General features: G+C 41.6%; 2 protein-coding genes across 3 annotated transcripts in view; one reads left to right on the top strand and one right to left on the bottom strand.

Annotated features, from left to right (window-relative positions):
- Positions 1–25,720, top strand: part of TMEM117 (transmembrane protein 117) — a 441,213-nt gene that overhangs the window by 11,993 nt on the left and 403,500 nt on the right. Inside the window, exon 1 of one of the 2 annotated variants that reach the window (XM_031462720.2) lies at positions 19,803–20,070. The exons of the other annotated variant lie outside the window; for it this stretch is intronic. The gene's annotated coding sequence lies outside the window, so the exon portion shown is untranslated. Of the gene's footprint in view, positions 1–19,802; positions 20,071–25,720 lie in introns of those variants that run through there. 2 annotated transcript variants of the gene reach the window in all.
- Positions 19,700–24,703, bottom strand: LOC135322451 (basic proline-rich protein-like). The gene is made up of 2 exons (XM_064491236.1): positions 24,668–24,703; positions 19,700–20,305 (listed from the first exon to the last, which is right to left on the bottom strand). The coding sequence occupies exons 1-2, from the start codon at positions 24,701–24,703 to the stop codon at positions 19,700–19,702; spliced, it is 642 nt and encodes a 213-aa protein (XP_064347306.1).

The raw sequence follows: 25,720 nt of genomic DNA on the forward strand, positions 1-25,720 counted from the left end.
CCTGAACTCTTTTTTTTTTTTCCTCTTTGAAACAACATCATAGCTTATTTCTTTATACTCTAGCCTTTGCTGTGACAGCCCATGTGGGTCTCATCGGTCCATTTCTCTCGTCAGGGTTCACTGCGCTCCCTCTCAAAGATGCTCATTTCAGAGCTCTTACTCACTGGCTATTGTTTCTTCCTGAACCATCCTTTCCCAGGACAATAGCACAGGTCCAGTGAAACCACAGTTCACTTTCCCTGGCTCTAGACACGGTAACCTCCAATCCACTTTAACTCTGATTCCGTTTGTTTTTAAAGATTGTTTTTGCTCCCTCCCTCTATCCCCTCCATCCCATCTTTCTTTCCTCCTTTCCTTCCTCCCACAACCATCGTCGGTGCCCTAGTGTTTTCTATCCTGGCTCATTAACAGTGAAGTGGAGCAGAGCGATAGATCCCCAGTGAATTCTCAGATACATTCGTACTGTTGCAGCACATCTCTTAGATATTTATGAAGGGGCTAGAACAAGAGTGGTTGGGCTGCACCCCACAGGCCTGCAAGTCCTGTACTTTTCTAGCTCAAGACTGAAGAAAGAGCCCAGAGTCAGCGACAGAGACATCAGTGGTTTAATGGACAGGGGGAGCTTACATGTCTGAAGTACGGTCCTGGAGCAGCACGGCATCAGGGACAGCAGGCAGGACATGGTGGCAGGCTTCACTGCTGGGGAGGGGGCAGGGGGAGAGGAAGGTTACCAGTTAAAGGGGGAATTGACGTCAAGTTGGCTCATGGGTTACCAGGGAAACCAACAGAGGAGCAAGCCCCTTACCGCCCCTTTGATAAGCTATCTTGGAGGAGATGTTCTGATCAAAAGATAAGAACAATTACTAGCTGGGCCAGGAGCAAGTATGTAGGCATTCACTGATTAGGCTCTATGATTAGGAGGGAAGGTCAGTCTTGTGAGTAGGGTGTAGGTGAAGCAGGGACTGGTCCAGCAGGGGATTTACAGAGAGCAAGAGAATAGTCCTCTTGGGTGGCCTGAACAGTGTTAAAAAGGATACAGATCTTTCTGAAGTGCAGTTCAAATCTGGACTAGAAATACATTTGAGATAATGGGTAATAAGCATGAGAGAAAGACAGCTCAAAGTCAGGTAAATCGCACTTTTAAGAATTTAAAGTCTGAGTGTGCATATGGGAGGCTGTGTTCCCCAATGGGAAGAGCCCTGGGTTCTAGTCTCACGTCCATGACTGCCTAGCTGCGTGATGCTGACAGTTGGATGGTTAAGGGGTGAAGAAGGGATGATGGCAGCGCAGTCATCTTTGAGCAACCATATTAGCCCAGGTACTTCCTTATCTTTGCTGGGTTGTTTCTTTCTATTCTCCTCCCTGCCGTCCTTCTTGCATTATGGTAATTTTGTGGCTTTTTTTCCCCCAGTTTTTCTGGCTGGTATCTCACCCCAGCCTGCTGGTTCCGGGCCCTCTCCTTTGGATTGTATCTTTCCTTCCTCCTGCCACGGCTAACTCGCCCAGGGTCTCACTTGTTCAGCATACTTGCCACGTAACTGGAAGCCAGGCTGGTAAACTAATTCACAGCAAGGTTCACGGATTCATCAAACATTCATGGAGCTCCCCAGTTCCCGGGCTAGGTGTGAATGACTGACCAGCGCCGCTCAGCCGCGTAATCGTGTGGCAGCCTTGGGCTTGTGTCAGGCAGTCCTGGGTTTGAATCTCACCCTGTCACTTGCTAAATATCATCCTGGAAAAATTTACTTAGACCTTCTGGAAGTCTCCCTTTCCTCGTCTGTGTAATGGGAACACTGCAATAGTAACGCCTTGCAGAAGTGTTCGGGTTTGAAGGACAGTTATATACAGTGGCTAGCTCACAGTAGATGCTAAATGGTGACTATTACGCTGTTACCCTTTCCATATGCCATTCATGGGGGTCTTTAGCACTTTAACTTTGGATGTCAGCTGCCAGTGCCTTAACAATTAATAAGAATCTTAAGTCATATGACAGATTATGAGAGACACTTAGGGAGTCAGGGAAGTCTTTCCCTGCCTCTCACCCACACCAGTTGTCTCGGTTCTGACAAGAGAATCCCCAAGTATCAGCTGTCTGAGGAACTGAAGCAGAGCTAGTTGCTGAAGACACAGGAGATGTGCTGTAAGGATACGCAGAGGTATGTTTTCAAATGAGGCAGCCTGGCTATAAAATACCAGGAAACAGCAACAGCAGATCGTGAAGGGAAAGTAGGTCACTTGTTTGGAGTCAAGGTGTCGGGTAGCCTGCAAGGTGAACAGCCCAAAGCCATCAACAGTAACAGGCTGTGAAAATTGCTACAACAGCCGGAAACCGAAGGGCTGCCTTCCCACATCTGCCCCGGGGGATAGAACTGCTGGTCGTGCAGTCGTTTTTTGCCACACTTGCACACATGCAAAACAACACTGTCAGCCAGCAGCAGCAGCAGCATTTTGAGGACAGTGATAAATCCAGGGACCAGATAGCTGGTTATGCGTGGGGCGGGAGGGCAGCACAAGGGAAATTGGGAGTAAAACTCTCCGTTTATTTGGCTTGCCACCTAAATGTGTGTTGTACTTTGTAACTGTTTGTGTGTGTGTGTGTGTGTGTGTGTGTGTGTTTGTCAAATTTCAGAATGCTTAAATGAAACATCTGCTTGTTTGCATGCTCGTGTATATGGAGGAGGCCTTCTGCTATTGTAGGATGTTTCCGTGTGGTGAAAGTTGAAAAGCAAACAGTGTGTGTGCAGGTTCTAAAGGATTTTAATCTCAAAGCCTGGGGCTACCACTTCAAATGGCATCTGAGCGGTCATCTGGGGTTGTCAGCTTTGATGGAAAGAGGAGGTGGACAGAATGCTATTTGGATGGTGAGGGGTAACAGTGGCATTGAAATTCCACTCCTTTCCAGCCCACAGTTCTCTCTGCTTACTTATCCTTACCTCCAGCCCACTACCCCTGACAGTATAAAACTCTGCACAGATGTTTGAAATAAAATAATTCTTGGGGAAACAGCAGTTTTGGTGAACCCTGAGTTTAGAAACTGGTTGCAAAGAATGAAAAGACTTAACTATCATGTGCTACTGTATCACTTGGGTCATGGGATTCAGGCTGAAGCCTCCACATTTCTTAGACTTCTGAAATTAACTATCCTGTGATCATGACTTTAAAAAATGACTTATCGATCGTGAACTACAAGTTCTCTAAGGTGATATATTAACATTGCTGAAGTCATCGAAAATGAACTACTTGAGACCCAAACTAGGATGTGACGCTGGTATTCCCTTCTCTGACATCTGATATATATTAATATTACACAAAATGGTATAACTGAAATTTCAGACAACCTGAAGTCCAAGAATTTTAGAATAAAATGAAGTTATTTGGAAACTAGAACTATGAAAGATTGTGGAAATATCCTGGCTGCCCCAACCCTACCAGCTGTCAAAGAGTAAACTGGATTCTGGAATGTAAGAGCAGGCAAAGGGCCTTGGAAAAGTCCACATTTAAGTAAATATAAATGTTGATTCTAATGTGCTCTTTTAAAAATAAGAATAAATGACAATGTTGAATAAAAATTCATATAATTTTAAATTGTTAGGAATGTGATTCTTGTCGAAAATGTGCCCGTTAAGTCTACTCTCAGCAAGGAATCTTTATGGATCTCTGCCGAAGGCATTGGCCCAACCTGAAAGGACAACAAATATATTCCTATTGGTAAGACTTATGTTTTTAAAACATAATTATTGAATAAAAATTCCTCTTGGGAGAAAAATTGAGGATAAGTTAGGAAATACCCCCTTTGTTGTGTGATTGAGAATACATACGTTTGTTTATTTCTATTTGGAGTCCTGACTTCACAAGAGTGAAATTTGAATTTTATGGCCTTAGAGACTGGAAGGGGCTTAGGGTTTTTATAAATCTAGACAGCAACTAGGAAACCCTTCCCCTACTCCTGAAGGCCATGGAAATGATTTCTAAGTATTTTAGAGTCAACTGACAAGGAACTACACCATTCTTTGGAGTTAAAACAAAAATCAACCTTTATTTTTCAGACTCTAAATTACATTAGTATATGAACACAGTTGTACTGGAGTATCTCGGAAGGAACACTCCTATTAGGTTGGGTGATTCCACTTAGCATCAATGCAGAATATATAAAAGCACATTTTTTCCTAAGCTCAGTCTTAGACTGTAAATTATTTCTTTATTCCCCACTAACATAAAATTTACTTATATCAGCTAAGTTAATGCAAAGATAAGAGCTTTATTCTTTGGAGCGATTTCATGGTCTAAATTTAGAGCTGCTTCTAGGTTTATCTCATGAGTGAAGATGCTATCTTAAAAAATGTGTAAGAAGCAAGGATACCTTGTGGCCACTTTTGACTTATGTTCTTGAAAATGTATATTTAGTGATAGAACAGGTGCATTTCTTTAGCTGCTCAAAAATATGGGGAAGAAGGTCTGGCTTTTCAAGGGTACCTCTCTGATGAGTTCATGGAATCTTAAATGCACCTGCACAGTGTTATTCAGAAAAAGGACTCTGATTTTTTCCCACATGCACTTTAAAACTTGCAGGTAAGGTTATACAATTAGATTCTCCCTTCTGCCCATTTATTTGTGATTAGTTCTAGGTGTTTGAGTAAATCAGATTTCCTGTGGGGAATCAAAAGTACAGAAAAGTAAGTGCTGACGTCTGAAAAAATTCAATTTACTGGAAAAGAAAATGAACTTTTAAGCAAATGTTTGTTTTCTAATTTATAGGGAATCTGCACTCCCCGCTTCCCACCTTTGCCTTCTCCTCTTACCTTTCAATTTTTGTGTCAGTTCACTTAATCTTAACATTTTAATATCACCCTTATGGACTCAGTTCTGATTTTGAAATATTTTTAATGGCGTGAGTAATAGGAACCCACAACTACATAATAGTTCTCCACCTTTTATTTCTTTTTATTATCTTTCTTGTCATTTGTTCTTTCAACTTGAAATACCTCTCAGTATCACGTTAGAGTGATGTGGGTGTAGAGTGATGCAAGACCGATGGGGTTTCCATAATTCTCCAGGAAGAATTGCATAAATTGAGAACACGGGGTTAACATTGATGCTGAAGACTCTGGGTGGTAGGGGGAGAGGCCATCTAGGTCACAGCCACTGCCCTAAGTAGTAGTTAGGTCACTAAATAAGTGGAGAGAGGAGGACTTGTTGAACCAGTTGTTCATTGTTGACCCAATAACTCACTTTCTGTGAAGTGGTGGAGAGACAGTCCATGTTGAGCGTTTACTTGCCTACTTGCTTCCTAGCTTTGGTCAGGGATAAAAAGAAAAGGGGCCTCTGCCTGTCTCTGAGTCTATTTATTGTAGTTTTTCTGATTTTTTGATTCTAAAGCTTGATTGGTGGCAGACTCCTCTGTGAGATGAACTTCCCTATCTTGTTTCTCAGTATAGTATTGCATTTCCCCTTATGATATCTCAGAAGGGATGTCTGACCCAACAGCATTGATTTTCTCTATTATCCTACGTGTGACTGGGTCATTAAATTGAAATATGCATCGTTACAGCACATAACTCTGTAGGCTGATGCTGAATTCTAGGAAGAGCTGTGTTGCCATTCTAATCATTTGGTGTTCCTTTTCTGTATGGAAAAGATCTAAGCTTATTTTCCCCAGATAGTTGAATAAATGTGGTAAAATAAAATTAGGGGGAAAAAAAGCCCATGTTTATCCACTGCATAATTTTCAGATATTCCAGCTCTCTGGAATATCTCTCTTACCAGCATGTAATTAAAGGTGTATTTTCCAAACAGAATCAATGCATTGCTGTAGAAAAATAAGCATCAAGCGTTCGTTACCTTGCAGATGTTCAATTTCATGCATCTTGCCCACTTTATTGTCCTCATAATCAAAAGACATCAGGAGAAAGAGCACTGCTGTCTCGTAAATGTAAGACAAAATAGTCTCAGACACCCAGAGACAAATAAATGATGTAAATCTTTGCAAACTTATCTATGAGAAGTATACACAGAATGAATAAAATTTGCATTGATTACCACTTGATATAAATTACTTATAACTATAGAATCTTAGGGATTAAATACCCTTATTGTTAAATGAAGAAATCTCATTTCTTAGTAAAAACAGACGTAAGTACATGGGGTGAAACTTGAGTGCATTGAGGCCCTGAAGGCAGAGAATAATGAACTTATCCAAGGTGACACAGATTTTGGTGGCAGAGCTGACTAAGACTCACCTTTCCTGAGTCCCCTGTTAATTCTCCTTCTGTAATACTTCAAATGTGATTATTTGCAAGGCTACCAAATTATTAGATCATTGTTTTTCTTCAATGGGGAAGGGCAAGGATTTGGATCTCTTCCAGGAAGATAAAGTTTTACAGTCATTTATTTTATTTTTGCCTGTTTCTTGAATGCCAGCCATGGGGGCATAGAAGACCATGCTGGGTGAACCAGCTGGTGGTGCAGCCGTGTGGGTGTGGGCCTACGATGATCTTACTTGTCTCTCATGGTGACGACAACACAGAAGTAAAAGATGACGGACCTCAACATCCTTTCATAAACTGTAGAAGATCTGGGCATTTGTGGACATGGTTTTGATATTCAAGATTTCAAGACTTCTCTATGGGCACCCAAGATGCAGCCCATGTGCTTAGGGGGATCCGTACTAAGTCACAAACGTGAGCTGATGTCTACGAGAGACCAGCTTTGGAAAGACCGTCACGTAGCACATGCGAGAGCCCAGGGAACCACACGACACCCATATGAAAGCAAGATTTTCCTCTTCTTGCTGTTAAACCCTGCAGAGAAACTCTCAAGAAGTAATAAAACTTTGGTTTTGCAGATTCCAGTGAATTCATGATTACTTCTTGTTTAGTAATGATATATTGTAACATAGGTCAGTTACATGAAAAAACTCACTTTAATAATTGTATAAAAGGCTATAGTTTAGTATTTGTAAAATCCTCAAAGGTCTAAAGAATGCTTTTTTCTTTGTGTTTACAAAGATTTTATGAAAAAATTATGATGATGTTTTGGAAATGAGGGAATTTTTTTTTTTTAAGTTCTCTGGATTTATCTCTCTTAAATGCAGTAAATCTTTTTGGGGACAAGGCATTCATACACAAAGTAACCTATGGACTCACAGAGCAGAAGACAAATTCATGTAACATAATATACAAGTAAAATGCCATTAAAATATGCTCTATTTGTAATGATAAAATTCTTTTCATAGGAATCTTGTAATATCCACCTGTTCCTATTTCTTCTGTGGCTCCCTCTACATGTCTAGGCAAAGCTAGTGGTTCAGTACTCTGTGTTCCTGTAGGATACTTTGTCCTCAGCTTTTGTGTTGCAGTTTAATGATGATACGTTTACTGATCTTTTTTCTCTATCAGATGAGTAGAATAATGCTATCTCAGTTGTTCTTACACTACAGAGTCAATGCTTGCTTAAAGGAATGAATTAAATATTGCTTGAGGTAAGCGGCGATCCACTGAAATTTGAAAATTGTTTTCTCTACAGAAAATTCTATTTAATAGTGGCAACTACAACAATGTTAGACCTATTGTACAAGTTGAACCCATCACATGTGTGAGAGATACTGAGTAAAAGTCATGGACCTAAAGGGTTTGATAATGTTTCTCCATTAAAATTCTGGTGAAATATTCATGTAGAAATTTTATTGTAAAAATGTGAGGCCTTTGACTAGAACTGTTATCCATAGGAATGGAACTTAAAGGTCTAGTAAGAAGGTAATAGAAGATGTACAGGGTATACCAGATGTTTTACTTTTGCTATTTTTGTCTACTCCTCACTGTGGTCCATACTTACATACCACTAGCCAAATATTTTAGACAAGGATATATATTTCAGATAGAGTATGTAGCAAAATAAGATTGTTTAACTCCAAAAAGGAAAAAAAAAACTACCTTCTTTTTTAAAAAAAATGTATTTTATTTACTTATTATTGCATTATTTATTTCATTTTGGCTGGTTGGGGGAGGTAATTAGGTTTATGTATTTTTTAGAGGGGGTTCTGGGGATTGAACCCAGGGCCTTCTGTATGCTAAGCATGTGCTCTACCACTTGAGCTATATCCTTCCCTGGAAAATCTGCCTTCTTTTCATTATACTAGGCATTTCACTCAAGGTAAAAGATGAGATGGTCAAGAACATTCTTTTGAGTAAGGCTGAAAACTATCTCAAACCAAATTGTATGAGTAAGTTTTATTTTTAATTTCTGTGTGCTGATAATAAATGAATTGAAATACTGTCAACTTTTTTGCTGTTATTGAAGATAGAAAACTTTTTGTACCAGCTTAGCAGTTTTAAGTGAAAAATGACTTACAGTAATATATATATAATATATATTATATATATATTATATATATATATATTCTCACAGCACTAAAACCCTAAAAATTACGTGCAAATGTCTAGCATTGCTGTTTTCAAAAATAACAACCAATCTATTAGCTAATGGTTGTGGATATAAGGGACACAAAAGAGACGTGAGGAAGCTCATTATTACATGGTTCTCAAATTCCTCTCACCAAATCCAGCCCTCCACAGACCTAAGGGAGCCCTCTGGTTAAACAAACCAGCGCTGCTCCCTCCCAAAGAAGAGCGATTTCACTGAAGTGGGGGGCTGGCCAGGGTTCAGTCCAGGAACCCAGCTGTCCAGCTGCCTTGTGGGAACTGGGAGCCTAGTGCTGCCGGTGGAATGCAGAAGTATCAGTGTCAGTGTCTACATGACCCGAGATGTTGGCAGCCACGGCTCCAAGAAACGGGCTCTAAAATCAGGATAAGCAGCAGATAAGGTAGGGCCTGTTTCACGTGGTGTCCCTGTCTATGTGCCACGCTCAGGGAGACTCTGGGATCCGTGACATGAGGCTAGGGGGACTAGGAGGCAGGGGATGGGGGCAACTGAGATGATCAAATACATTACAGGCCTCAAGCAACTTCAGGGGCCAGGTGTTCAGGTGAGTAACTAGAACTGTCGACTGCAGAAGGTCTTTTGGGGACAGCTGTTCAGCCATTCAAGAATGTCGCCCCAGGAGGGCCATTTCTTCAAGTTTTCATAAGCTAGAAATTGATTTTTTTTTTAATGTGAAATCTATCGGTTTTGAAATATTTGCAACTAAGGTAAAGTTTTAAAGAAGTGTGAGGTCAAAGAAAATAATTGAACCGGACAAACTGCCACCAGTTTGCAAGCTTTGGTTATAAGGCAAATATTTGGGACCCTAGAGGGAAAGGGCTTACCTTATTCCAAGAGATACAGATCCCGTTGGTCCGGGATGAGTCCCAGGCATCAGATCCCCCTAACATGAAGTTGAGGTTGAGCCCTACCCACTTACTAGGTAACAGAAAGTGACAGAATTCCAGGTCCTGCAGGGCCGTGTGCACAAGGCTTCCCTGGCTGCCTTTTCTCCTATATTCTCTTGTGCAACTTTACCAGCAGAGCCACAACATCAATAATTCCCTCTCCCCATGTTTCTCCAACTTAAACGTGCTTAAAAATCACTCTGGAGTTTATTAAAACAGAGATTACGAAACGCCATACCAAACTCCACTGCTGCGGATTCTGATGCCGTAGCTGGGTTCTGGCATGTGCCCTTAACACCCACTTTAATTTACTATAACACAGACGGACTGGAGAAACACTGACTCATAACGGATGCTGATGGCTGGCACATCTGTTACTTCGGCCCTAGCTTCTTGCCTAAGTTATAGATCTGTCTACACAACTGCCTGTTGGAAATCTCCACCGCCTCTACCTGGTTAGCTCAAACTTACTGTCTGAATCCAAATTTATTGTTTTCTTTCAAAGCCTGCACACAGACTTATATTTCTTATTTCATTGAAATGCATTATTATCACTAGTTGCTCAAGCCAGAAATCGACATTTGTACCTTTGGTGGGCGGGGACTAGCTTTCAGGGTGCAAGGGGCATGGGGTCGGCACCAGTGTGCCCACCAGGCAGCTGCTTTCCTACCCAAGCTTTGCCTTGTCTGTTCAGTTATTCCCCCCTGGCTTTCTAAGCATAATCCAGTTCATCTGGGACGAGCCAATAAAAACAACAGCTTTATTTATTGAGGTTTACTCTGTGCCAGGCACTCTTCTAAGTGTTTCACATATATTAATTCAATCTTTTCTTGAAGCCACTGAATTCCCCATCGGGTTTTTGGCAGCTCAGTGCCCTCTGAGGCTAAATCTACTCCCTAGATTTCCAGTTGCCAGCTGGGACCTCTGCTTCAAAACAGATAATGTCATCTTTCCACAATCACACCACCCACCCAACTACAGACTCCAGGACCGAGGATCCCCGCTATTATTTCCTACACATGATCCCAGGGATATTGGTGGCTGCCTGAATTGAAATCCTATTTAACTATGGTATGGTAAACCAGGCTGCTGCCTACTGCAAAACAATAAAGTGTTAGAGTCAGAAGGATATTCAGAGATTGTCCAGTCCAATTTCTTTACATTACAGACGTGGAAACTGAGGCTTAGAACCATTAAGTGACTTGGTAAGGGTAAGAGTGAAGTCAGAGAGCTGGGAATCTAACCTCAGTTTTCTGTTTTCATGTCAAATGCTGGAATGCAAGCCCCATTCTAGGGGGGATACATGATTCTGGCGATTTTGTTGTGTATTTTCTGTATCTGCCTGCATACAGAACAGTGCCTGGAATGCAGTGATAATGAGTGGATACAACACAGAGGCATCGACCTGTGCTTGGTTGGCAAGGCAATAACCAGAAAACCCCTTTGACATGAAGAAGTATGATTACGTTTCAGGAAATATTATGCTTAATATAGTCTGTGGACTATTCAGCACCTCTAGTAAAAATGCAATAAAGGAAATAGATATACGGTTATGGCAGCAAGGAGCTAGCTTAATTATTCTGCATAAATGTCCCTCAAAAAGAAACCTTCCTTGGCTACCCTTTCTAAAATGTCCATTTCCTTCTCCATGTTTTGATTCTATCTCCTTTCCTTTTTTCTTTTTGAAGTATAGTTGATTTATAATATTATATTAGTTCCAGGTGTGCAGCATTGCAATTCAGTATTTTTACAGATTATCCTCCATTAAAAGTTATTACAAGATAATGGCTGTAATTCCTTGTGCTGCACAATACATTCCTGTTGCTTATCTATTTTACGCATAGTAGTTTTTATTTCTTCATCCCATACCCCAAATATGCCCCTCCTCCCTCTATCTACTTTCCTTAAAAGTATGTCTCACTGTCTGAAATTATATCCTTATGCATTTTGTGACTGCTGTTTACGCACTCAGTAGAATAACCTGCATGAGAGCATGGGCTTTGTGTTTTCACCACCACGGCGGTCTGACACAGTGAAATGATGGTTTTATGTTTTGAAATGGAAGCTTAAATAACATGCCACACTTTGGCATTCAGAGGCTTGAAATACCTCCACAAATAGAAGCAAAATAAAATCCTAGGGCTGTACAATGCTGGAATCATAATGTGAGAGATTTGGATGACATTATTTGGAGGGATACTTACAAAAAAACATTGTATCATTATGTAAATGACTTCTCCCATGTATTTTTATGCTAGTTTGGAGGAATAACCCGGCCCTGTAAGTAAAATGATGACATTTAGACAGGGGCTACTTGCTTATTTATGAATGCAAATATACCAGGTTAAATAGTGTCCCCCGACCTGATCCATGTTCACTTGGAAACTCACAGCATGATCTTATTTGAAAATCAGATCTGTGTAGAGGTAATTAGTTAAGGATCCTCAGATAAAATCATGCTGGATTTGAGGTAGGTCCTAAATCCAATAATTGCACATTTTTAAGAGAAATGAGAGGAAGATGTGGATGCAAAGAGACACAGAAGAGAAGATGCCACGAAGATGGAGGCAGAGATTGGAGTGATACACCTCTAACAAGCCAAGGAACACCAGGAACCACTAGAAGCTGGAAGAGGCAAGAAAGGATTCTCTCCTAGAGTCCTTGGACAGAGAAGGTCCTGCTGGCACCTTGATTTCAGACTTCTCGCCCCCAGAATTGTGAGAAGAAACATTTCTGTTGTCCTAAGCCACCATTTGTGGTAATTTGTTATAGCAGTCTAGGAAATGAGTATATCGAGGACAGGAGATATTTGCTAACTTGTGGACAGGAGGATGTGGATTGTACCATAGATAAATTTGTCTACAATATTTCGAAGTTAAGTATTACAATACCTGACTCACTGTGTGAAGATAATGCTCTCTGTGAGACTCAACTTTTAAAAATTAATTAATTTTTAAAATTGAAGTATAGTTGATTTACAGTATTATATTAGTTTCAGGTGTACAGCATCGTGATTCAGTATTTTTGCAGATTATACTCCATTATAGGTTATTCCAAGATAATGATTATAATTTCCTGTGCTATAAAGTATGTCCTTGTTGCTTATCTATTTTATATGCAGTAGTTTGTATGCTAATCTCCTACCCCTTATTTATCCCCCACCTTCCCTCTCCCCTTTGGTAAACCACAAGTTTGTTTTCTATATCTGTGAATCTGTTTCTGTTTTGCATGTACATTCATTTGTATGTTTTTTTTTTTGGATTTCACACATAAGTGATGTCATACAGTATTTGTCTTTGTCTAACTTATTTCACTAAGCATAATATTCTCTAGGTCCATCCATGTTGCTGTAAATAGCATTACTTCATTTTTTTTAATGGATGAGTAGTATTCCATTGTATATATACAACACATCTTTATCTAGTCATCTGTTGATGGACACTTAGAGCTGCTCCCATATCCTAACCAATGTAAATAATGTTGCTATGAACATTGGGTGCATGTATGTTTTTGAATTAGTTGTTGCCATTTTTTATGGATATATGCCCAGGAGTGGGGTGCTAGATCGTATGGTAAGTGTATTTTTAGCTTTTTGGGGAACCTTCATACTGTTTTCCATAGTGGCTGCACCAGTTTACATTTCCACCAACAGTGTAGGAGGGTTCCCTTCTCGCTACATCCTGTCTAACACTTGTTATTTGTAGACTTTTTGATAATAGCCATTCTGACTAGTGTGAAGTGCTTTCTTAATGTTGTTTTGATTTGCACTTCTCTAATAATTAGCAATGTTGAGCATGTTTTCATGTGCTTCATGTGCTGTATGTCTTTAGAAAAATGTCTATTCAGGTCTTCTCCCCATTTTTTTGATTTGGGTGGTTTTAGGTTTTTTTTTTTTTAATTGAGTTGTAGGAGCTCTTCATGTTTGTTGGATATTAACCCCTTGTCAGTCACATCATTTGCAAATATTTTCTCCCATTCTGTAGGTTGTCTTTTCATTTTATTGATGGCTTCCTTTGCTATGCAAAAGCTTTTAAGCTTTTGATGTAGTTGCATTTGTTTATCTTTTCATGTTTTCTTTGCCTTAGGAAACAGATCCTCCACAAAAAATATTGCCACAATTTATGTCAAAGAGTATTCTGCCTGTGTTCTCTTCTAGAATGTTTAAGGTTTTTATTCTTACATTTAGGTCTTTAAACCTGCCCCTATCCTGTCTCCCTGTGCCAACCTCCCTTAGTGCTAAAATAGCTGGAACTGAAAAGTAGCTTCTCAAGGATCTGGCTCTCCCTGTTTCTCCAAATGACGTAACTTACTATCCCCGCCGCTGTGAATGGAGCATAACATTCCTGCTCCTTCGAGCTTCTTCATCTCCTCTTCCCATTTTCTCTCCTACCAATCTTTTCTCTCTTTCTCCTGGGCTTCAGGGTGTACTACTGAGAACCTTATGAGTAATGAGCATTGTTTCGGGGCTGCTCCCCTTTGCCTGGAATTTCTTTTTTCTCCCTTTTCTACTTATCTGAAGTCTCATCCTTCAGTGCTCGCCTCAAGCATCTTCTTCCATCTGCTTCTACAGAAATTCCTAAGAATAGTTTTATTTCTCTGTTTCAAATTTCTATAGCTCTTTTGGTCAGTCAAATGCACTTGGCCCTGATCATGTGTTACCTTTTATTATTATTTATGGTGATTATAAGACATCTCTAGTCTGCTCATTTAGATCATGAGTCTCCTAGGAAACAGACGCACTGTGTTTATCTTTGAAACCTCAGCACCTTGCCGTGCTTTGTTGGACTAGATGCTTTGGATGTTTATTGATTGGGTGGCTTACTTGGTCCTTTACATGAAATCAAGTTTTTGAAGGCCTTCAACTCAAGCCTCCTCTCCTTGGGCTAAATCTATAAAACCTGTCTGAGCCTATTAGAAACAGTTTAAAGATGAAAAAAAGACTATTTGTTTTAGGAGAAACCAAGCAGGAAGAAAAGAGAAAGGTCAGCTCAAAACTGCCCAAAGGCAAATTTGCCATTTAAAACCAGCAGTCACATTCCTGTGGATGAAGTCATTGCCAGTCTCCGTCAAGGGCTGCTCCCTGGAAGGGGGGCGCTGGTCGGTTCTTAGGGCCTCTGTGTTTGCAGGAGTGGGTGTGAGGCAGAGGAGAAAGCAAGAAGAGGGAGTGAAATGAACTGAAGGCAGTGGGCGGCGAAACAATCGCCCTTCTCTGCCATCATAACAGAAATGGCTTTTGGAAGGGACCTTTTGCATTTATGCAGATTCTTCCGGATGGGTATGAGTCAGGGCTGATGCTGGCCACCAAGCAGGTGACAGCGCTACTTCTGCTATGACTGCTGGTCCACCCTTTGTTTACACGACTCCTTTGTTTTAAAAACTGTACAGAAAGATCTCTGCCCAGCCATTTATAGGCCAAAGTGAAGACGAGGTGAACCTGTTCTGTGGTAAAAGAAACTCCGTGGGATGTGCAGAATATAAGCAGGGAAGGAATGAAATACATAGTAATGATAATAAAAAGAACTTTTATAGAGCACTTAATATGGACCAAACCAAATGTAAAAAGTGTGACACAGAGTAGTTAAACCCTCTAACAACCTGTGAGGCAGGTACTACTCATGTGCAGGGAGGTTAAGTGTTTTGCTATGTATCACATTGCCACTATATGTGATCCCAGAGCACAGGCTCTAATATTTTAAGCAGTAAGTGTGTGTTGATTATTTCTTCCCAAGCAAAATGCAGGCCATGTGGACTAACTGACATAAATCAGCGTATACTGGGGACAATGGGACTAGACATTTACAGTTAGGACAACTGAGGAAAATCCTGATAGCAAAGTCACTGGGCTTGGAATACCAGAAGAAAATCATGGATCAGGTTCAAAGTTCTATTCTTGCCTCGTTGGCAATAAGGAAATTATGCCGTTTATATTTGGAGCATGCAATTAGCATTATCCCGATTGACCTATTGGAAGTGAAAATTAGTTTTGCTTGGAGTTCATCAAATCACTGATGAAAGGGCTTCCTGGTAGACTCAGTATAGATCCCTGATGCTTCTGGCTGTAATTTCCTTTTGCCTTCAAAGGGCCATTTAGAGAGGATACAGTCTGGCCATGATCAAAGTTTTCACCAAATTTTGAAATGTATCTTGAGCTTGTCTTTTCTTTAAATACAGAGTATGTCTGTATAATTAACCTTCTAGGGTATATGAGGTGAGCAGAAAAACATCATCTCACTTGGTCACTTCTAGTTTCTGCCCTCTTGGGTCAGATTTTACAAAGGAATTGTATGTAAACAAGACACCTTGTAAGCCTGTCTGTCCGCAAGGTTGACTTTGTGTATGGAGGTAGAGTAGGCAGATGATTGGATAGTGGCATTTAAGAGTTTCCTACTCCAATTATTTTCTTTCATTGCCCTGACATTGTCTGAAACTGTGGCCAATTTGCTGAGCTCCTTTCAAGAAAAGAAATGGAGCTGTTTGAGTTAAACTATGGATGGGGTGAGGGGGAGATATGAAGCGCTGCCATCTTGATTTCTTCCTGGGGCTTCCATCTTTACCATTTTTAAACACTGCTAGCCAGCCCTAGAGAAGTGGTTAATTTCTGTGAGTTAGCAATCACCATCTGTGTGCTGGACCAACAGATTTTGGCCTGGAGGAAAGTCTTCATAGAACATTAAGTTTTGATGGGAAGGAATAATGGTCTTTGTTGAGCACCTATTATGTACCTGGCATTGTATGGATGTCTTATACACATTAGGGCATTTAAAATTCCCAGTAGGTCTGGGTGGTAGGTAGTGACCGGGATGGAAAGAGACTGGAGAATAGAAAGGACAGTAGCCTAAATCCTGAACAGATCTGTCCTTGAACAAGCTGAATGACCTACCTTGGACCCCTAAGTCCATGTCCAGATCTAACATCTCACCATTTCAACGGTGAAGAAAAACAGATCCAGGGATTCTTATTGTAAGTTTATAGCAGCAATTTGCTCAGGGTTGTAGCTAGGGTTGTGGCAGGACCAGATTTCACACCAATATTCCCTATTCCAGGTCTCCTAACTGTAAAACCCATACCTCTTTTGAGGTCCATGGGGAAGAAGTATAAGATGAGAGGTTAAAACGTGGGCTGGCAAGACACATTGCTTGGTTTCTGATCCTTACTCCAAAATGTCCAACAACAGATAACTGGAGGAAGAAGACGTGGTATACACACACACACACACAATGGAATACTACTCAGTCATTAAAAAAACCCTATGTTCAAACTACTCAGTCCCTGTGTGTCTCTTCCCTCAAAGGTAAATGTGGAAGTGACACTAATAGCAGCTATCTCATGGGCCTGTTGCGGAGATTAAACATTTTAATACGTGGCATGGGCCTGGTGCACAAGTTATCATGCGTGACAAAGATCAGACGTAGAGACTGTTCCCCTGTCTGGTTCTTAAATAGGGCTGAAATGGAGATCCTCGGTGGCTGTCAAAGCAAAAGGCACAAAGCTTCTTGGTCAGTGGTAAAAAGGGATCATTGCTGCTGAAGAAAATCTTGCTCATTTCAATATTTTGCCTTGAAGTGTTCTGGGAGAACTGCATGCTTTCAACCTTGAGACCTCTCAACTAAGAGCAGATAGTAAGCATTGCTTAAGCTTATTCTTAAAATTAGTATTAAAGGAAGCAAGACTGTATGTTAAGAAGACAGGGATCTAAAGGTAAGGTAACAGGCACTACGTAACTGAGGCCAGACATTTCAGTTCTGATTATCTGAAGTTCATTCTAGTAGACACCCATGTAATTCAAGCAGTCATGGAGCAGAATGAGTTCTGTCTCTCAGGTAGACAGAAGAGAAGCTGCTCAATGATTTTAACCCCAATATCCTTTGAAATACAACATGTTGTATACAATATCTTTCAGTGTCAGAAAACGTGCCTTCTGTATTTTTGGGGGGGGAGGGGTGGCGGGGGGGAGTGATTAATAAGCCACAGACCTCAGTGTTATGCTGTACAATTTTTGAAGCTTTAATATTTTCCAATTTTAACTGAAGACTCCTTGCTTTAAATGAAGATACAATGCAAATATAGCACATGGTGAGGACGTGCAGAAAAGGGAACCCTTGTACACTGTTGGGAATGTAAATTGGTGCAGCCACTATGGAAAATAGTATGGAGGTTTCTCAAGAAACTAAAAAGAGAACTACTATATGATTCAGCAATTCCACTCATGGGCACATATCAGAAGAAAATGAAAACATTAATTCAAAAAGATACATTCATCCCAGTGTTCATGGGAGCATTATTTACAATAGTCAAGACATGGGAGCAACCAAAGTGTCCAACAACAAATGATTGGAGAAAGAAGATGTGGTGTATATATATATATATATATATATATATATATATATATATATATATATATATATATATATACATACACACACATACATACACATATACATAAATATACACATATATACAATGGAATACTACTCAGTCATTAAAAAGCTATGAAATTTTGCCATTTGCAACAACATGGATGGATCTGGAAGGGTATTATGCTTAAGTGAAACAAGCCAGACAGAACAAATATTGTATGCTGTTACTTATATGTGAAATCTAAAATATAAAACAGACAAATAAATATGACAAAACAGAAACAGACTCACAGACATAGAGAACAAACTAGTGGTTACCAGGGGGCAGAGGGAGGGGGTGGAGGCAACATGGCCTCAAGGATTAAGAGGCACAAACTATTATGTATAAAATAATAAACTAAAAAGATACATTATACAGCACAGGGGATATATAGCCATTATTTTATAATAAATTTAATTGGAGTATAATCTATAAAAATATCAAATCACTATTTTATACACCTGGAACTAATATAATATTGTAAAGCAACTATACTTCAAAATATATGTATATATATTTATATAGCACATGAAACCCATGTTAAGTAGTTACATAGTTTACTAATTTTCTGTAAAATCCTGATTATAATTATGAAAGCACAGTAGATGCTAATGGTTAAACTGTGGAATTAATCTGCATTCATTGAGCCATTACTATAACTCAGTATGCTGGGTATTGAGGATGCAGTGGTGAGTAAGATTTAGTCCCTGTCCTCAAAGAGTTCATAGCTCAGTGGGGGAGAAAAAAGACGTTGCAGAAAAGTACAGCCAATGTAAGACATGTCATAGTAAAATGTGCAAAGTACTAGCATAGAAAACCACTCTTTCTGGGAAAAGTTGCCTTCACCAGCTAAGAGTTCCATAAGATGATTACAAACTGTGACTAATGTAGATATATGCGGTCATCTTAGAAGTAGAACAGATGTCAAACTAGCGAGAAGCACGGCAGTGAGCTCCCAGTGATCCCTGTGTGCACTAGCTACACTGCAGGACTCGGGAATGGCTTTCTCTATCCCATCTCAAAAATCTGCTGACATCTCAGCTCTCCCTCTCGCTGCCCAATTCATTCCTGAATCATGCTGCTGGTCCAGGAGAGAGGCTAGTTTTCTCCTCATAAGTCTGCAACTGTAAGTAGATAATGAATGATGCCGTTTTCCATTTGACCATACAAACAAGCGATGACTTCCGTTAGTATGGAATATCATATGTTGGATAGCACTTTAATGCATTATAAGCAACTTGTAAACTGAGATAGCAGTTGTCGTGGGGTGTGGAAGGAAACAAAGGTCGCACACATATATGATGGAAAAGACATTACAACAGGAAGAAAGGAGCCAGTCAAATGTCGAAGGTCTTCCTCTTCCATGCTGCAAATGAATCATTTGAGCACTGCATTAATGATAGTATTCTGAGAGCTTCAGACTGCAAAAGGTTAAAAACCGCAAGTGTGTGCTTCTGTATATATCTGTGCATAAATGCGTATATGCAGTTACACATGTGTATATACATATGTATACATGTGCATATTAGCTGTTCATTTCTAAGCGTCGATGAATGTGTACGCTTATAAATATGAGTACATTGTGGGAATATATTTGCGTCTGTGTCTGTGTGTCAGACCAGAAAGTACTGGACCCGTACCGACTGGAAAGTAAGTTTAAGACTTCTCGGATCCTCGCGGGCTCTGTCTCTCCCCACCCCCACCCCTCCGCACCACCAATAGACAAAAGCAGAAAGGATGCCCTGTGACCTGGGACTGCATTAGAAAGTTTGCAGCGCTTTGAGGACCTTCCACCCGGGCACCTCATTGGTTCCCTGCAGGATGGTGGGTTTTCTGAGAAGTCTGCCGATTCCCCCAGCAAAGGGACTGCTGCTGACAGGCTGGGCTGAAGCCCGGCCGCCGCCACCCCGCGCCGGGTACCGAAGTGGTGCCCTCCCGCCGCCGCCCGCTCTGCAGAGGAGGGCCCGGCCCGGGCAAGCTCAGCCGCGGCGCGTGGTCCCCTGGCTGGAGTCGGGCCGCGGCGCAGGCGGGAGGGCGGGGGCGGCGGGAGGCCGTGCCTCCAGCTGCGGAGGCTGCTGCACCGCTGGGACCCGCGCGGTGCCCGGCGCGGCGCCGTCGCCCTCGCGCTCCCGCCGCCCGGCCCGCGGCCGGCGGACTTTGCGGAGAGCGCCCGGCGTAGGCGGCGGCGGCGGCGGCGGGTGTGGGCCGAGCCGGTATTTATAGCGCGGTGACAGCAGCGACGCCGCCCGCCCGTCTTGCCGCGCTTCCCTGCGAGGCCGCGGGCGCGGCGGAGGCTGCGCTCCCCCGGGTCCCCCGAGTGCGGACGCCCCGAGCCCGCGCGGCCCCCTCGGTGAGTACTCGGCCCGGGCGGCCAGCGCGCCTTCCCCCGCCTCTCGGTCCGGCCGCGGCGGAGCCCTCCCGGCCCGGCCGCCCGCCGCCGCCGCCGCCTCCTCGTCCCCTGCCCGCGAGGGCGGCCGCGGCTGCGGCCCGCGGCCCGCCGCCCCGCGCCTCCCCTCCTCCCTTCCCGCTGCCGGCGCGTGGAGGGGCCGCCCGAGTGCCCGCGAGAGGGGCGCGCGCCCTCCCTCCTGCAAAAGGCAGGGGAGACTCGCGGGGAGGGTTGGGGGGGGAACCTCCAACTCCTGGGCTGGGGGGTGAGGGACGTCGCCAGGGCACGCGGCGAACTTTCCTCGCTCCAGTGATTCCTAGGATGGGAACTGAGGCAAAGCCCCAGTATTATTGGTTAATTAAATTAACAGGTTGCAGTTCAGGGATGTTCTCCTTAAAAAACAAAACCCCCTAAACCCCACAAACTTGAATGTTTGGGTGTTTACCAACTTCCTCCTGATGAATAAAGCTGTGTGTCCATTCGTATTTTTGAAAATGCCAAAGGCCCACAAGTGTGTTTGGCCCACGTGGGTACATTTTGGCTGCCATTATTCATTCTACCCCCTGTGGAACAATAAACGAGTGTGTGTGTGTGTGGGGGGGGGTTGTGGTTGTGTGTGTGTGTTGTGTGTGAGAGAGACAGAGATGGTAGTAAACATCAGATGCTTATTTTAGTATTTATGTGCAGATAAAAGTCTCAGGAACAGGAGCAAAAATTTTTGGAGTTAAAGTACGCTGAAGAAATATATTTTCCTCCTAGTTATATATGATATGTTGTTTGAAACCCATAGAAGGACTTCTGAGAAGATTTCAGGGTTTCCTTTTGTCTTCAGAAAAAGTTCTTACGATTTATTGACTATAAAGAGTAGTAAGTAGAACCCCTGAAGGAGCTGTTTTATTGTTGTGTTGAGGTTTTGCCGTGTATATACCTTCTAACTCCTTTCCTCCCTTCTCATCTCTGTAGTTTAAAGGTAATTATGGATTTTCTGACCTTTCGACTGAGAGAGTTTTTCCCACATCATCCCACCATCATCTGATCCTGTGATCGGAAACCAGTACTTGTTTGTTGTATTTAAGGTGCTTCTTAAAACTGTCAGTCATTTGAAAAACAACTTCAGATATGAATATTTTATTTTATTCATTAACTTACTTTTTGGGGTGTTTCGTTTAGACTGTGATCATGACAGTTCTTTATTATCAACACATGTCACAGAAAAGGAAGTCTAAACATTTTTAAAGAATTCATTGGTGATTATTTTTCAACTTTAGGACATGAAAAGGCTCATAAGTATTTTGCCATTTTGGTGGAAAGTTGGTTAAAGTCTTAGTTGGGAGAGAACCTCAGACCTGCTTTGTTTCCAGGTTCTCTATTTAAAAGACTTGCATTGGTTCAGTGCTTCATTATCCCAAAGACTGCAAGATAAGAACAAGGGAAGAAAATAACTTAAAGGTTGAAACAATGTGAAGAGAAAGCCTGGGAAGTGATTTATGGGTATGATCCTCTAAATTAGCTAGGGTACCACAAATACCATCCTGGTATCTATGCAGAGCCATTTAAGGTGGTTTCATTGATTGACTTAAAAGGCTGCTTTTTTATTTAAAAGGCTATGTGGTCTCTTGTATCAGACTAAAAGTAAGAAGTTCCAACTTTTCTTCTCTTATTACTGCTATTCGTATTTTAAAAACCTGCATTAAGAACTTGCGTTATGTCAAATACTGTGTGTCATCACCTCATGCCTGCCTCCCTTTTTATCCAACAGTTCAAGGTAATCAACTAAGACCTACCCTTACCTCAAGGCTGGTCCAGGGACATATATATTTGGTTTTCTCACCTTCTGCCATTTCTCCTTTTACAGACTTGGATATCCCATTTTCCAGAGTCTATTCTGTCTGGAGTGGAACCTTCAGTGTTTTTTCTCACCCAATGCTGGTCTGTTATTCAAACATCATCCATACACTTATTTTTTCATTTATGCATCCATCAGCAAAGGTTTATTGAGTGCTTACTAGATGCAAGTCATCACTTAGTTTTTCCCCTTGCTTCCTTCCCATTAGGACTTTACTAGGCATTTTATACTTCTCAGTGTAGGGAACACACAACAATTAGAGTATTGACTTTGGGGTCATAAAGAGGTAGTTTTGCCTGCTTCTGTCAGTTGGTAGCTGTATGACCTTGGGCAGAATATAACCTTTTAAAATCTCTATTTCTTGACTGGTAAATCCAAGGATTTGGTATAAGGGCTAATGAGATAATGCATGAAAAGTTCTTGCCAAGAGCCCAACACGTAAAAAGCATCTCCAGAATGTTAATTATTATTACTATGTTATCGATATCTGCTCCAACGGTGCTCACCTCAGGAAATTCATTACCATCTCAGGAAATGGCAGTTCCATTGTAGGGTTTGCCAGGCCATGTCCACATCCATTCCATCAGTAGATTCATCAGTAGATCTGTCAGCTCTTCCTTTTAAATGTATCCAGAATCTGACACATTTCCAAGCATCAGGCAGAGTGGTCAGGTTGCATCACTCTCCTGCTTCCCTTCAGGGTACAGCCCACGTGGCAGGATGGCGTCAAGGCCTGATCATGGTGCTACCTCCCAGACCCCAAGTCTCATCATGCTCCCCTGCACTCTGTCCAGTCAAACTAGCCTCCTGACTGTTCCTTAAATGCACTCATCGTGCAGCCAGCGCAGGCCTTTACCATTTGGGGTTGCCTCTGTCTGGACCAGTCTTTCCCCAGATACCTGCTTGCCTCCCTTCCTTCACGTCTCTGTTCAAATGTCACCTTATAGTGAGGCCTTCTTCAGCATCCCTCACCCCTGACACTCCCTGTTAACTTTCTTTAATATCCCCCAAAACTTATAACTGTCTAAACTTTCTTTAATATCCCCCCAAAACTTATAACTGTCTAAAAATACCATGTATTGAATTTTTCTCTGTTTAATGTCTGTTTCCTTCAGTTGAGACTCTAAGATGCAAGACAATAGGGGTGTTGTTGGTTAATAACCACACACGTAGGCCAGTGCCCGGCGCAAATAGGCGATCAGTAAATAGTGAATAAATGAATGATGAAATTTTGGAATTATTATGGAATTAACAAATCTGGGCTTTACCACTTTCTATATATGATTTTGGACAAGTAGCTTGGGCTGTCTGAGCCTCATTTTCAATATTTGTAAAATAAGGATGATGTTCATCCTTTATGTTGTGGAGTGTTTATAGTAGAATCCTTTGACACTGAGAAAAGCATCTAAAAGCTCTCAGTAAACATAACATGTAGTTGATGTTATTTTCAAGTTTAACGGGAGTGACCAAAAGTCACATGTATTTTGATGGTGGTCTTCAGAGTAGGAAGCACCTAAAAGTGACCAGGTACTTTACAAATGAAATCTCCGTTGGTCTTCACTACAGCCCTGTGAGGAAAGCTCTTTCATTAGGAGTTTACTGGTGAAGAAATGGAATCTCAGAGAGGTCAGGGATTGGCCCAAGGTCACAGTGCTAGTGAGTAGCAGAGTCAGGTAGAACCGGACCCAGTTCCTTCCACCACCCTTTGTTTTGTCTTCTGAAAGATAAGTTTTCCTGAGTCTTTTGATCATTCCTATAAAGTCATTCCAGGTCTGTGATTTTTTCACCCGTTAAAAATACTAAGAGGTAAAATGTGATATGAACATAAGTTATCATTTATCTTGTGAGGAAATAATATTAAATAATTTAAAGCTCTGTCTGCCCTTTGGACATGCAATTTTAAAAGTGATTATTTCCTGGGGATTAAATGAAAATACTGTAGAAAGTGTTCTGTTAACTGCAAAGAACTTTACACGTATTAATATAATACCACAGCTAGGTAACTGAAGAAAAGAGCTTTAACTTTGTCTTGTGCTGATGCAGCAAAGTGTCCAAAACTCAGCTGTCTGCTTCACAAAGTGCATACCACAAAAAAAAGTGCAGAGTCTTTTTAAAAATTATTTCTCAAGGAATTAGATTCACGGTGCTGAAATAAAGTTCATACCCTTGGCAGAGTACAGGCGCAGTCATCTTTAATAAGCCCTTTGATGAGACCTAAGAAGGGTTATGGGTGAATATTCAGAAGTAACTACCAAGGAGCTTCAAAAAATTCTTTTTTTATCCTAGAATAGTGCTCCGCAATGAAAAAACGATGTTCATGTTACCTGGTTAGGTATCACTCGATGCTAAGACCTACGTTAGCAGAGCTGTGCTTTGGCTGTGGCTCACTTGGCCAGTGATAATGTCTTTGGTGTAGCATATTTTATCAGTTCATCGAGGACTTTGCCATACACGTTTGTGAGTTTTTTTAAATGGAAGTGATACAGTCCATCGTGTCACTATGTCATTATGCAAAAAGCATCACCTGCGCCAGGTTCCTGCTGAGGGCACATGAAATTCATACCCTGAAGTCCCGGGGTATGTTCATTTATTTGCAGTGACCCTAAGAAGTAAGAAGGCAGGGTACCCTGGTTCATTCAGACAATCATTCCAATGATTATTAGGGCATCGATACTGCCCTGGTCTAGGACCTTTTATGTAAACTGTTGGAGTTACCTCTAAACTAGCCTCGCCACTGTTGTCATGCCTCATACCCGCTGATCATTTTCCAAGCCCAGCAGAGAAGTCTTTTCAAAAGTCTGCTCCAAGCAGTTGCATCACTCTCCTGCTCTGAAGACTTTGATTCTGTAGTTTCTACTCAGTAAAATACAGAACAACACTTTAGTGTGATCTTCGTTGAACTAGCCCCATATTATCCTTAACTCTCCTAAGATACCCCCAAGTGCTCCATTCCAGCCCCACAGGACTGATGCAGCTCTGTGCCAGTCCCAGACCGCCTCGCCTCTGCTTTTGCTCAGCTGATCCTCCCAACTTGAGTGTAATTCCCTACCTTCCATTTTTTTCATTCTTAGCATTCAGTGCCAGGTGAAATACTGGCTTGTGGTAAAATGTATGCCATTTCTAATACCTACTGTAAATATCAGGCCCTCTAGAGTTGGAACCATGGCTGAAGGCCTGTGGATTATCAGACAGTATACGATGTTTCAGCCTTTGGTTACCATCATGTTCGTCACTTCACTGCTGTTACGCGAAAAGCAGAGGCTTCCAAGATATTGAGAGTGACATCTACCTAATGATGTCATTTCTTACAAGAGGGAATTGAATGGTGTGAATTAGTCTGGTTCTCAGAGGTGCAGTGTTCTCTATAAGCAGAGTTGGAAAATCACAGAATGAATGTCAGTGATGCGTTGCAAAAGGACAGTCAGACCACCTCAACTAATACTGATGCTCAAAGGAGAGGGAGAGAGTTCGAACAATCCTGCAGTCGGTCACATGATCCTAGTTCTTTCTAATCATGCTGCCAAGTCCGTTTGCATAGTAATGGTAGACTCCTTGCCCTAGAAGTACTATGAATCTTTTCTATTAGTTGGCTTTATTATTAGGAACTTTCTAACCAACTTGTAAAGGGCAAGATTTTGGAATTTATGTCTTAGTGTGGGGAAGGTGTAGCATTGAATGTGGGAGCCACACGGCTTGGATTTGAATCCTGACTCTGGCATAGGCTTGTTTTGGTTTTTTGGTTTTTGATGCAAGTTACCAAACACAGTT

Source organism: Camelus dromedarius, chromosome 11 (assembly GCF_036321535.1).
Source record: "Camelus dromedarius isolate mCamDro1 chromosome 11, mCamDro1.pat, whole genome shotgun sequence".
Taxonomy (NCBI): Eukaryota; Metazoa; Chordata; class Mammalia; order Artiodactyla; family Camelidae; genus Camelus; species Camelus dromedarius.

Bases quoted from the DNA above. Each gene is read 5' to 3' on its own strand.
- LOC135322451 (XM_064491236.1), bottom strand. From the start codon at position 24,703: ATGAGGCATGACAACAGTGGCGAGGCTAGTTTAGAG. The intron at 20,306-24,667 runs GTAACTCCAACA...TGCCTTTTGCAG, and splicing joins GTGGCGAGGCTAGTTTAGAG to GAGGGAGGGCGCGCGCCCCT.